The following is a 14069-nucleotide window of genomic DNA, read 5'->3' on the forward strand; positions in this document are numbered from 1 at the left end:
AGGTCTTCATGCGTGTGGTAGGCACTCAACTACTGGACCTGTCGCTTGCTGCCTCCCAGGGTCACATTAGCAGGACGAAGAGTCAAGCGCCCGAGCCAGGGTTTGACCCAGTCACCCAGAAGTGGGACACAGTCATCGTCATCACAAATGCCCACCCGAAACCACAGGTTTATAATCTGAAAATTGGTTGAAAGCAATCAACTGTATTTCCCTTTCTTCATCTCCTAAGCTAGTACAAAGGTCTACCTGTATCATAGTGCCAGTTACACAGTAGCTCAGAATAATACTGTGTGTGACTTGACTTTATACTGTCTTCTCTTTGAGTAGGTTCTGTCTTCTCTTTGAATAAGTTCACAATGGTATGACAGCTAGCTCGTTTCTGTGCTGGAGTGTGTTTCAATCAACTTTTCATATTCTTTGTCCCTCCTTTCATGCCCATTCCCAACACCTCCAGTAGTAAAACTGACATTTAATTTGGCTGAAACTTTCCCTCTAGACTTCAGATGCGTTTATGTATACCAGGTGGTGAATATATCACTTTTTGACAGAAATAAATCCACCACCAGATGTCTGTCTGTACGACTGACATCTGTTCATCTAAATTAGATTATCCATCATCTGTTACTTTTGGGGTCCTTGTCACTATCTTTCTTCTTTGTGTTTGATTGGTTTTTCATGTTGTGGCTGTTAGTACACATGTAGAACATTCGTGTCATCAGTGGTGACCAAATGACCCTCCTTAGTGTCATTGCTTGCTTACCACTTTTTATCACTGCTCGACCCATAAAAGTTTTCCCTGTACATATAGCATTGGGAAAATAATAGGTAGTATTAAATGGCTAAACATATGGGGAGAAATGGTGATAATGTGAGTATATGAAAATATTATTTTAACATGTGAATGTATTTATGGACAAAGGATATTTCATCAATACGGATCATTTACACGTATGTTGATATTGAGCCTACCAAATTAAAAATCTCTGAACATTTCACATATTTGTAATCCAAGTAGATTTGACTGATTTGATTTTCAAGATGCCAGGAATTGCAAATGTTAGTTACAACAGTTCTAATTTCTGGCTTTAGAATGGTTATTTTAGAGATTGGAAGATTTACTTGCCATACGGGTGCTCCTCCTAGTTAGAACTTTTTCAGCGTATTCTAAGCACAGGTTGCCATCTGTCATTACATCTGTGAAAGCAAAAAATTTCATTCAAAAGCTAGAATAGAATTGAAAGAAGCTTGTCTCTAAAACAGAAAAATCTGACTTTTTAGTTTTATGATACAGTTCAATAGGTTCTGGGATTTCCCTTCCCTCCCTGCCTAGGCCCCTCTCCCCCAACTCCCCTCATGTTGTTACAGTGGTATAGTCCTTCATAAACAGTCACAAGTCCATTATTCTGCTCTGTAAGTGTGTCCTGACATTGTAGCTATCGGCAATGGCAGACAGTCCAGCATCCTATTGTCAAGATGTATTTAACAGTTTCATTGGGAGTCCATCTTTGATTTGGAAGTATAGATGCATACTGCATTGTATCTTCACATCTGGATTTGAAAATACCTATCACACAGTTACTGTACATCCCCTTAAGTGAAAAGCCATAAAATGAAAACAACAGGAAGAAAAACAGGAAATTTACAACAGCATGAAGTGAAATAACATGCTATTGAATGACCAATGTATAGCTAAAGAAATGAAAAAGAAAATAAAAAACCTTCTTGAAGCTACAGTTAAGACTTGAACCAACACTCAGGTGAGAAGCTGTCATTGCAGGTAGCAGCTTAATGTGCCATGCTGCAACTCCAGTCCCTCAATAATAGATTCTTAAATACCATGTATTGCTCTGTTGCTAAGTCAGGATGTTAATTTCATGAAAAGGTTAGAGGGAGCATGTTACATTAGATATATAAAAGTACCTCAGGACATAGAAGCAGTAAACTCATGTCTGGACTGTTACATGCCAGATGCAGCTGTCCTGCCAGGTGCCGGGCTGAGATGCTGGCAATGAAAAAATTAACTAGAAGTAGGAAGATTTAAGAATGAGTATGATCAAGAAACAGCAGCAAGCAGGGATGACTCTTGGCACATAAGCCAGGCACAAGGGCCCAGAGCAACTTGCTGAGTCCATCTTTAGTCCATGTGTACAAATCAAGCATGACATAAATCTAAGGACATGCGGTCATTTGCAACCCACAACAACAAAAAAATGTTAGCAAACACATTCATTGAATAATTGGTTTGGTTGTTGTCCTTAGGTGCCAGGCAGTCTGGTGCTAAGTGAACGACCCCTCATTAAACAGACCTATGTTCCCCTATTTCTAAGGTCTTTATGGCAACCAGCCTAGATGCTGACATTCCAAACACTTCTCCCTGCTCCTAACAGGGGTCTTACCAGGAGGAGGAATGCCTCCATCCTGACCTTGTTCCCGTAAATATACATGAGGGTTAAAGACCTCCATCGATAAGGTGAGTTCCCCTACCAGTCAGACTACATACAGCCTACCCTAAAATCAGACCTTAGGGAGGCCTGGACCAAGCTAGGGTTAAAGCTAAAAATCCATACACTGGACCGTGATGATGTATTATGTCCTAACTCACTGGAAATAACAGAAACACTCTCAAATGAACGTGTCAGGATGCATTTATTGGCTTAAAAATTGGAATATCCTGGGCCAGCATGGTAACTGTGGCACCAGCATCCCTTATGGGCACCGGTTTGTGTCCTGGCTGCTTCTCTTCTGATCCAGCCCCCTACCTCTAGCCAGGGAAAGCTGTGGAGAATGACTGAAGTCCTCGGGCTCATGCACTCACTTGGGGGGCCTGGAAGAAGCTCCTGGCTCTTGGCTTCCAGTCAGCCCAGTCCCAGTTTACCTTTTTGGGTAAAACCAGCTCAGCTGTGATCATGGCCATTTGAGGCGTGAACTAGCAAAACGAATAACTTTTTCAACTTCTCATTCTCGCTGAGAATCTGCCTTTCAAATTAAAAAAATAAAATAAATGTTTTTTTCTTTTTCTTTTTAATGGAAGATCAAACTATAGGCAAAGCTGGATCCAGAATCTGAAACACTGAGAGTGGGCTTTGTCCGTCCCTCCCCTTCGTCCTGCCAAGGACAGATGCATCTGCAGGTTTAATCTCACATTCTCTCAGGTCAGCAACTGCTGATTCAGGCAGAAGAGTTCAGTGAAAGGTGTAACCACTTGGGAGCCGGTCATAGTGGCCAAGGAGGTGAGCTGTGCGGACTGGTCAAGGAAATATTTTCACCATCCTGTGAGTGGGAGATAAGACTTTTCTACTGAAACTACTGAGACACATTTCCCTTCAGAAGGAAGGCTCTTTGGGGCCGGTATTGTGGCTCAGCAGGTTGAACTGTGTAACTGTCCTCCCTCCCAGTCTTCTGGTGTGGTGGTGTGCTGGCTTGAAGCTCTGCCTGCCCACTATTGTCCCAAGCTCTGGCATGCGTGCTGGCCTGGGACCTTACCTCTCCATGCACCCAATATCCAGGCCTATTCATAGTTCCTCAAACCCAGTCCGCCAGCACACCAGGCCAGCATTCTAATCTAAGGCTCTCTGCTCCCACCCCACCATGGACCAAGCAAGTTTGGGAAATCCCCAGGCTAGCTCTGCCTGTCTGGATGTGAGCCCCCAGGTCCCCGCATGTGCTCGCTGGCTCTATCCCCCTAGGTGCCCTGCAGGCTCACACTCCTGGATCCCCCACAAGGCAGCCACCTCAGCCTGCACTGGTAGGAAAGGTGGGAGGGTCACCTCTCCCAGCCTGTGCCCTGGTTGTTTTTTCTTTTAGAGACAGAGACAGAAAACACTCCCACTGGTTCCCTCCTCAAGTGTCTACAGCAGCCAGAGGTGGGCCCAGAGCTGAAAACACCATCCAGGTTTCCCAAAAGGGTAGCAAGGCTCCAATGAGTTGAGCTATGCCTTTGGCTCCCAAGCTTGGGTTAGCAGGGAATTTAAATCAGGAGCAGAACTGGGTTTTAACTTAGGCTCCTTGGTGTGGGATAGGGGTATCTTAACTGCTGAGCCGAATACCTACTCCTGCTTTCTGAGTTTGACACTTAGTGAAGATTGCAGCGTAGTGAGTAGTATAACCACCACCTGGAACAGTGGCTTTCCCTGTGGGTACCAGTTCATATCCCAACCACTCTATTTCTGATCCCCCTGCATGCCAATGGCCTGGGAAAGGGAGTGGAGAATGGCCCACTTGGGTCCCTTCCACCCACGTGGAGACCCAGAGAGCCCTGTCGTCTTTGACCTAATACAGTGCTGCCCATTGCAGCCATCTGTGGAGTGAACTAGCAGTGGAAGGTCTCTTTTCTGTCTCTCTCTTTCCATCTCTGTCTCTCCTTCTCTCTGTGTAATTCTTTCAAGTAAATAAGTAGATCTTGAAAAAAATTGTGAAATTGCATCTTTAAGTCATCGGAGATTTTGTTAAAGGTTCCTTATTAAATAAATCCCTAGTAAGACAAGTTAGGGATTTCAGTATCAGAAGTATTGTGTATATCAGACTGAAAATCTTAAAAGATAGAATATGCTAAAATATAATTTAGTATTAATAATTACTACTCAAGTTTCAGTGTAATATCGTGGCAGTTATTAAGTTCCCATTTTCTATAGAGATGAAAATTATCTCTTTATATAATATCAAGAACTAATATAAAAAAGCTGAATCAAACTTTATCCTGCTGTTTTCTGAGTCACGTGAGGATAGAGGAGGGGCAGACATTGGGAAGCCTTCCCATTGCGTGGTGCCCCTTCTGCACACCCTGTCCTCAGCTGAAAGAGCTAGGCCAACGCATGCCCCAGGGACACCCTAGACATGTTATTTAGCTTTCATGAGCCCCAGATTCTCAGGTAAGATGACTGTGGTTAGGGATAAGTGATGGTTGCTTACTATTTATTGTCTGTTAGCTGCTATGACTGTTGTCCCAACACCCTACCACAAGCATGGCCAACAGCCAGGGACACTGAAAAAATACCAGACCCAGGATGAGAAGTGAGGGGCAGGACTAGGAAAGAGCAGCGAGGAGAATGTGGTCATGTGTGATCTGGGAATTGCTTTTCCCCAGAATGGTAAATGCAAGGCTCTACTACTCTAAATTGATCGTACTTACTCTGACGTACCCTGTGGTCTAATGAATGCTTTGTGGTTTATGATACTGAGGTGGTAAAGGGAGTTCTCCTGGGGACCCTTCCCTACTCCAACCAGTGTTGTAATAATTTCACTTACTACTTGATTCCTTTTAATAGTCACATCGTGGTGGGAAAGGTTAGTGGTATTTTCCTTTTGTGAATGAGCAGGAGCCCGAAAGAGAGAGGCGTGGAACCATCACACTGGGAAGTGAAAATGTCTCCTGACATTGTATCAAAGAGGAAATTGGACTTTTTTTCATAAAAAAGTAACTGTGAAAACACTTTATAAAATAGAAAGAAAGAATTATTTCTAGCTTCTTTCCTGGGAAGAAAAGATAACATTTGTTTATACCACTTTTTCCTGTAGAATAATTTTATTCTTTCTGTATGAATACTCCTTTACATTATTTTTTAAGCTTTATTTCTTTTATTTGAAATGAAGAGATGGATGGATGGATGGATGGATGGATAGATAGCTGATCTATCCATTGCTCAGTTGACCTCCAATTTGGTGGCTCACTCCCCCAAGTGACTATAATGGCCAGACCTAAACAAGCCAAAGTCAAGAGCCTGGAACTCACTCTGGGTCTGCCACATAGGTATCAGGGACCCAGGCACTTGTACCCTGTTGTTCTGCTTTCCCAGGTGAAATAGCAGAGAGCTAGACGTAAGTAGAGCAGCCAATGCTTGAACCAAGGTTTGTGTAGATTACTGGCATCACTGGCCGTGGCCTAACCCACTGTGCCACAGAACCAGCCCCGGCCTTTACTTTACCAAGTGCAAAACAGCAGCTGGTATGATCCTCATTTCTTCAGATGGCTAACAGGAAATTTTTAAAAAGCCAAAAATAGTTTAAGTGTACTTTGTGCTAAGTATTCATTATCCTTACACATGCTTCATACAATGCATTTAAACACAGGAGGAAAAGCAATCAAAGCAAAACAGCTTAGCAAACTAAAATATATTAGGATTGAATTACTAATATACAAATGATACACCATAAACATAGAATTGACACTTGAATGTGGAATGAGCAATTGTCCTTATGGTTAAAACGCCCACCATGTCCTATCAGAGTGCCTGGGTTTGATTCCCAGCTTTGGCTCCCAGTTCCAGCTCCCTACTAATACAGATCATCAGAGGTAGCAGCATGTGATAGCCCAAGCAATGAGGTTCCTGTCACCAATATGGGAAAACTGGGCTGAAGTTCTGGCTCCTGGCTCCAGGCTTAGTCCTAGCTCCAACCTTTGTGGGCATTTGGAAAATGGGCCAGTAAGTAGCAAAGTTCATTCTCTCTCTCTCTATGCTCTTTGAATATATACATATACAAATTTTAGACACAAAAAAGTTCTTCCATTGGATTGATTCAAGTAAAACACTTGTGGATTAAGGTCCATTCGTGAAATTATAGCTGAACACTCAGAATTCTGTATCATAGAGGGAAAGCACAGCTGTGTGTAAAACTAGTATGTCGATAACTACTGTAGAGAAAAGGAATAGGAGCTGTAAGATTTCTAATAGAGTTTGACTTAGGAAGACTAGACTTCTCTGAAGAATTGGTGACTCAATTGAACTTGATATCCAAAGTGAAAAGAGAGGTAGGCAGCGAAAGAGACAGTGTGGGGCAAGGAGATGAGAGCATCCAGCCCAGAGATGGCCTTCAGAAACCCAGGCAAAATGTGATGGGTTTTGGAATCCAGGATTTCCGATAGAGATGAAAATAAGAGGACTGAAGTTTTTTAAAATGGCAGAAGTAATATCCCCTGTGATGTTTGATGGATTGAATGAGAGACTGAGAGATAGTGAACTGTAACTTGAAAGCTGTGAATTAGTATTATGACTGAAGGTTTAACCAGAAGAGCCTAAAAAGGAAATCAGACCCATAAACTCATTGCATCCCTGTGTGAGATTATATCCATTTTAACTGACTTTAAAATTTACAGAAAAATAATTTATTTAGGTATTGTTTTCTTGAGGGATGCTTGTGTGTATTTTATCTGAAGGTATCTGTCAGAAATTTTTATTTGAGAAAGTAGCCTGATGAAATGTTCATGCCTGTTCTCTCTGTTTTAACTGGTAGAATCTGAAGAAGATTCAGGAAATGGAAAAGAGTGATGAGTCTAGCACAGACCTGGAGGAACTGAAAAATGCCGACTGGGTAAGTAAGGTAGCTGGATATGTTCTCTGAGCTGCTGGCTGTATAAGAAATGGACGAAATATTTTGATTTTTTAAAATGCTAGTTATTAAGAACTAGTATAAATTGATAGGAAACTTGAATGCTTTTATTTCAGGAAATATAAATGTTTCTTTTTTGTTTTTAATTTTATGGTATAATTCCATAGGCTCTGGGATTTCCCTCATATTATTACTAGTATAGTCCTTCATAAGCAGTCATAAGTTCATCATTCTACTATTTAAGTGTGCCTGACATTGCCAGTACAGACAACGGCAGACAGTTCAGCATCCTATTGTCAAGATATTTCCAGCAGTTTCGTTGTGGCAGTCCCTCTTTGATTTGGAAGCAGAAATGTGTACTACACCATATCTTCACATCTGTATTATGCAGTTACTATACATTCCCTTAAATGAAAATCCATAAAACAAAGTTAACAACAGGAATAGTTTAAAAAATTTGCAACACCATGGAGTTTAGCAAGTTACCAAATAACCAATGTGTTGATGAAGAAATGAAACAAACAAACAAAAAAAACCTTCTTGGAGAAAATAGTGCTACTATATTGTCTGTGAGTCAGTGAAGAAATTAATAAAAGAAAAAATTATTTTGAAGAAATGTAAATAAAAATAAAATTATTAAAACCCATGGGTTCCAGCAAGAACAGAATTGAAAGGGTTATTGATCTTAAAATTTGCATGAAGGTTGCCTTATATCAGAGAGAACATCTGATATTTGTCCTTTCGGGATTGACTTATTTCACTAAGCATAATGGTGTCTGATTGGGACAATCTAGATGTAGAATTCCGTCCTTTTTGGTGGCTGAATAGTATTCCATGGAGTAGATGTACCACAGCCTCTTTAACCACTCCTCTTTGGATGGGCATCTGGATTGTTTCCATGTCTTTGTTATTGCAGATCCCTTTGTCATGCGCAGGTTTCATTTCTTTTGGATATATTCCTAGGAGTGTGATAGCTGGGTCGGTCATGCAGAAGCTTTGTTTGGAGTTCTCTGAGCACTCTCCATACTCCATATTGGTGGTATCAGCCTGCACTCCCACCAACAGTGGAGGAGTGTACCTTTCTCCCCACACCCACACCAGCAGCTGTTGTTAGCAGAGTTCTGAAAGTAGGCCAACCTCAGTGGAGTTAGTTGGAACCTCAGTGTAAATACCTAGGAATTAATCTAACCAAATATGTGGAAGTCCTCTATGATGACAACTATAAGTGTTAAAAAAAAAAGAAATAGAAGAAGACATTAGGTGATGGAGAAACTTACCTCGATCCGCAGGATCAGCATCATGAAAATGTGAATATTACCAAAAGCAATATACAGATTCAATGCAATCCCAGTCAAAATCCCAACAATATTCGCCTCAGAAGTAGAAAAGAAGATACGAAAGTTCATCGGGAAACACAAGAGACCATGAATAGCCAAAGCTATCCAGAAGATTAAAAATCAAACTGGAGGAATCTTATTTTCAGACCTCAAGACATACTACAGAGCGGTGGTCATAAAGGCAGTCTGATACTGGTACAGAAACAGAGACCAGTGGAACAAAATAAACAGCAGAAATGAGCTCACACATGTATAGGTAACTAATCTTTGACAAGAAAGTTGAAAGCAATCCAGGAGAAAAGCCTGGTATGTTCAACAAATGCTATTGGCGTAATTAGCTAGCAGCCTGCAGAGGTAAACATCAAGACCCTCTCTTGTCACCTCATACAAAACTCAGCTCAAGGACCTCGGTCTGCACCCAGAAACCATCCAACTAGTAAAGGAAAACAAGAAGCACTCCCCAAGATATAGGACTGGGGAAAGACTCTTAAAAAAGACACCAAAAACACAGGTAGTCAAAGCCAAAATAAACAGATGGGATTTCATCATGTTGAGAAGTTTGTGTACAGCAAAGGAAACTCAACAAAGTGAAGAAGCAACCAGCAGAATGGGAGAAAATTCAAGTGGCTAATAGGCATATGAAAAGATGCTCAGGCTCCCTTGGCAGTCAGGAAGATACAAAGGAAGTATATGTTTCTTACCTTTAAAGAGACATAGAAACAATCCAGATGCCCCAGTACCCAGGGATGAGGAACTGCCACCTCATATCAACCCCAGAGTCTCAATGTGTACATATTCCAAAAGTTTTCTGCCCAAGTGGTTTGGATAATTCTGAAATGCTGTTCATTTCATCAATCCAAGGATGATGTCACTCTACCAATGTCCATTGGCTGATGTAGTAAGCCTCAGGTCTCCTTTCACCGAAATTTTTTGCTGTCATTGTTTGACTGGGGCGGTTGTCCAGTTTGTTCTGTTCTCCTACTATGGCACCAGATAGGCTGCCACATTCTCATTTTACAACAGAGCCTGTGTCCACTGCTCTGCCTTTTTCACTAAGTAAGACATGTTCTTGCAGGTGAGCCCAAGGATCCAGGCCTTCACCCCTGGGAATCATGAACCCTACATCCACCTAGTAGGGTAGCTCCAGGACCCAATACCCTCCACATACCTCACTCCCAGAGTTGATACTTGATACCCACTTAGAAGGCGGGCTGCAGGACCTGGGTCAGGTGACCCCACCAGATCCCCCATTACCGGGACTCACAAACCTGGCACCCACCATACAGATGGACCCTAGGACCTGAGCCAAGCTATCTGAGCCCTGTCACATTCCCAGTCCCTGGGACTCACGAACCCGGCCTCCCCTGGGCCGAAACTGGCATGACTCACCTCACCTCAGCCTCACCTCTTACTGCACAGCCTGACCTGGTCTAGCTGCCCCCTGTTTCTGCTCCTGCTGGTGGGTGCTGCAGCCTATCCCAGTCCAGGCTGATTACTGTCCTGGCTCTAATGAGAACTGGTTGGTGTTGTGGCCTGATCTGGTTCCTCCTGCCCTCTGTCCTGGTTCTTTGGTCTGCCAGTGGATGTTGTGAACTGGTCCAGACTGGTCTGTCCCCAGACCTGACCCATGTGTATGCTGGCAGGTACTGTAACCTGGTGTGGTCTGGGCTGCTCCTTGCCTTGCTTCTAATATTCACCTGCAGGGACTGTGTCCCAATGAAGGAGTTTCCCAGGCTCCTCTATCGAGTCTCTTCCCAGTGGCAGTATTTTTAAAAATTATGTATTAGAACAGAATATTAAAGGAATGAGTAAGAAAAGTAAAGAATCTGGGACAAAGGTTCTCCCCAAAGAGAAAATATATAGGGAAATTATATTAGAACATCTTTTTTTAAAAATTTAAAAATATTTTGTTTTATGATATAGTTCCGTAGGCTCTGGGGTTGCCTGTGCCTTTCCCCAAGGTCTGCTCCCCCCACCCCCAATACCCATTGATTTCCACCTAGTTTTACAGTGGATATCCTTCATGAACAGTCACAAGTCCATCATGCTGTTATTGAACTGTTTCCCAACAATGTAGGCATGGACATTGTCAGAGTTCATCATCTTACTGTTAAGATGTATTCAGTTATTTCACTGGGAGTCCATCTTTGGTCTGTGTGCACAGACATACAGCACTTTGTCTCCATATCTGAACATCTCCGTCCCCACTACACTTCCATTATATATCCCCTGCAATACAGAACCAGTGAGCACAGTCCACAACAGGGTGAAAATGATAAATTTTCATCAATGTGAGGTTAACAAACATGCTACAGAAATAAAAATGCATCACAAGAGTGGTGAAAATGGGAATCAAAAAACCTTCTTGTAGGAATAGATGCTAGTGCGGGATCTTTGTGGGGCTGAAGGAATTACACTTAAAAACATACACCTTCATTACTCGTGATATGTAGCAAAACAGTGTTGAAATGGACATTTACAGTCTCAAGTGTTTACAAGCAATCCATAGCAGAATCCAAGAATCTTTTAAAATATGATTATTTTAGAGGGCATCCAGATACACTGCAATCCTTTTTAGAACGTGAGGATTAGAATGAATTATTATTTTGATCTGAGAGGCAGATCTACAGAGAGAAGGAGAGACAGGGAGATTCCATCCACAAGTTCACTCCACAGTAGCCGTAGTGGTCCCGAGCCAGGAGCCAGGAGCATCTTCCGGATCTCCTGCACGGGTTCAGGAGCCCAAGGACCTGAGCCATCTTTTTGCTGTTTCCCCAGGCCATTGTGAGGGAACTGGATCAGAAGGGGAACAGCCAGAGCTGCAGACGGAGAGTTGACCACTGTGCTGGCCCCAGAATGCATTTTTATGATTCACAGATTTTTATTGACACTACATGATACGTTTAATAATTTTTCCTATAAAGATTGTTATGAGGCATTTGATTTTATAACAGCTTTTTAATTCATTTGTTAGTTATAAGATATTTCAGTTAAGTGTTGTATTGATTGGCTTGTCATTGAAGTAGAGACTGTGGCACCTTAGGCAATGAATGGAATAATTACATACATACATGCTTCATCTCAGATACATTCATATAAACCCCCTTTTGTTCTCAGAACTCTTTAATATATGCAAATTTTTGATGAATCTGAAAAGATGGTAATGACACAAAATTTGTTATTTCTGAACATTTGCTCTGCAAAGAACACTGTGGATCAATTCTGATCTCAGATGCTCATGCTAAGGAAACTATAGCTATTTTGGTGAAACAAGATGTGCAGTATCTTTTAGGTGGTCCTGTCAGTCGGCTCTGGCCACAGTAATGCTGGCTATCTATGTAGAGTCACGGACTAACCACTGATACTCTCTCCAGCTCAGCAATTGGCAGATCATTTGCGCTGGCTCCACCCAACTGAGCTGCTAACAGTTTGGTCTGGACCTGAGTTTCTCCAGGTGCTAATAGACAGGGCTGCCATTGTAGGTTGAGCCTCCATTGCCAACACTGGCATTTGATGTCCTTCAGATCCTGTGTTTCAATACTTCCTAACCAGTTTCCTGCTAGTATACCTAAGAGGTAGCAGGTCATAGCCCAAGTGCTTGGCTATCTGCTACCCGCATGGGCTGGCCTCTTGTGGAATGTTTGGCTTCTGGCTTTAGCCTGGCCTAGCCCTGGCCTTTGCAGCCATTCAGAGCGTGGAAACCCGTTCCCTCTTTCTGTGTCATTCTGCCACTCAAGTGAAAAGTGAGTATTTTAAAAAGGTTGACACAATAAAATGAGATTCATTAAAAAGCAAAAGTTACAACTGCCCTTGCTAGTGGTGGAGCTAGGTTTAAAACTTAACATGCCTCAAAAGTTACAGCCTGTGCAACTTCATCCTGGTTTTCTACACATTGTTTAGTGCCCTAAAATCTAGTTTAAAAATAGTTTCTGTTTGTTTTACTCGGTAGTTTGTAATCCAGGCTCATCATTTATTCTGTATGGTTGTGGCTGTTTAGGTGAAGTTTGTAGATTTGTTCATGATGTTGTGCCACCCTTGTTCTTTCAGGCACGTTTCTGGGTACAGGTGATGAGGGATTTACGGAATGGGGTCAAACTTAAGAAGGTTCAGGAGCGACAATACAACCCGTTGCCCATTGAGTATCAGCTAACCCCTTATGAGATGCTAATGGATGACATTCGGTGCAAAAGATACACTTTGCGAAAAGTAATGGTAAGTAACAGATAAACTGTTAATGGATTCGAACAGCTATGATCTTACTTGTTGAAACTGGTGCCCTTAATATTAAATTTTAAAAATTTATTTTTTTATTGTAAAGTAATAGTCATTGTAGAAAATTTGTACAGTGAGACAGGTGATTGATATAGCATTTAAGACCAAGCTTGGGATGCCAGTATCCCATATCACAGTATCTACTCTGAGTTCGAGTTCTACTCCTTTACATCCTTCTGCTAGTGCCTCCAGTAGCCCGACTCCCTGCCACGCATATGGGAAACCCAAGTGGAGGTTATGGCTCTTGGCTTCTGCCTGGCCAAGTGCTGACTAGTTCAGATATCCGAGGAATGAACTAGCAAAGGAAAGATCTCTTTCTCTCTCTCTCTGGTTCTCTCTCCTTCCCTGTCTCTCTCAAGTAAATAAAATTTAAAATACATGTTATGGAAATTTTTCCATTTCATTATATACCAATAGCATCACTTCTAAATGGCTGCATCTTTTATAGTTTATGAGTGTGTAAGAGTTCATTAATTTGTGACCAGTTATCAGCAACATATTTTGTGTATTCTTGTATATAAATATTTTTTAGTAGCCACAGTGAAATCCTTGAATTAAGCTGTTAAAAGCAGAATATCTAGGGGCCAGCATTTGGCACAGGGACTTAAGGCACCTCTTAGAATGCCAGCAGCCCAAATCAGAGTGCCACTTCAAGTCCTAGTTGTTCCACTTCTGGTCTAGTTCCATGATAAAGTGCCTGGGAGAGCAGCAGGAGACAGCCCAAGTGCCGGTGTCCCTGCCGTCCATGTGAGAGACTCAGGGAGTTCTCGGATTCTGTCTTTGGCCTACACCAGCCCTGGCTATTGTGGATATTTAGGGAATAAACTAGCAGATGGAAGATCTCTCTTCTCTGTCTCTCCCTTTCTATTTCTCTGTCACTCTACTTTTGAAAAAAATAATAGTAAGTATGTTGGGGCTGGCATTTAGTCTAACAGTTAATACTTCATATTGAAGAGCCTGGGTTTGAGTTATAACTCAGAACAGAGCATTGGGGATTTTTTTTTTCTATCTCTGCTTCACAAATAAACAACATTTTTAAAAGAAATTAAACACACACACACACACACACCCCATCCCTGCTGCCTCCAGGTCACCTTCCTACTTTCTCTCTTCCCTGTCTTCAATCTTGTTTTTCCC

General features: G+C 42.0%; 1 protein-coding gene across 1 annotated transcript in view; it reads left to right on the plus strand.

Annotated features, from left to right (window-relative positions):
• SPIRE1 (spire type actin nucleation factor 1) overlaps positions 1-14069 on the plus strand; it is a 153055-nt gene that overhangs the window by 84857 nt on the left and 54129 nt on the right. The window contains exons 6-7 of the mRNA XM_040994839.1: positions 7228-7305; positions 12708-12872. Coding sequence (XP_040850773.1) covers positions 7228-7305; positions 12708-12872 — 243 coding nt within the window. The remainder of the gene's footprint in view (positions 1-7227; positions 7306-12707; positions 12873-14069) is intronic.

This window comes from Ochotona curzoniae, unplaced genomic scaffold (assembly GCF_017591425.1).
Source record: "Ochotona curzoniae isolate NIBS_2020 unplaced genomic scaffold, NIBS_Ocur_1.0 contig_908, whole genome shotgun sequence".
Lineage (NCBI taxonomy): Eukaryota > Metazoa > Chordata > Mammalia > Lagomorpha > Ochotonidae > Ochotona > Ochotona curzoniae.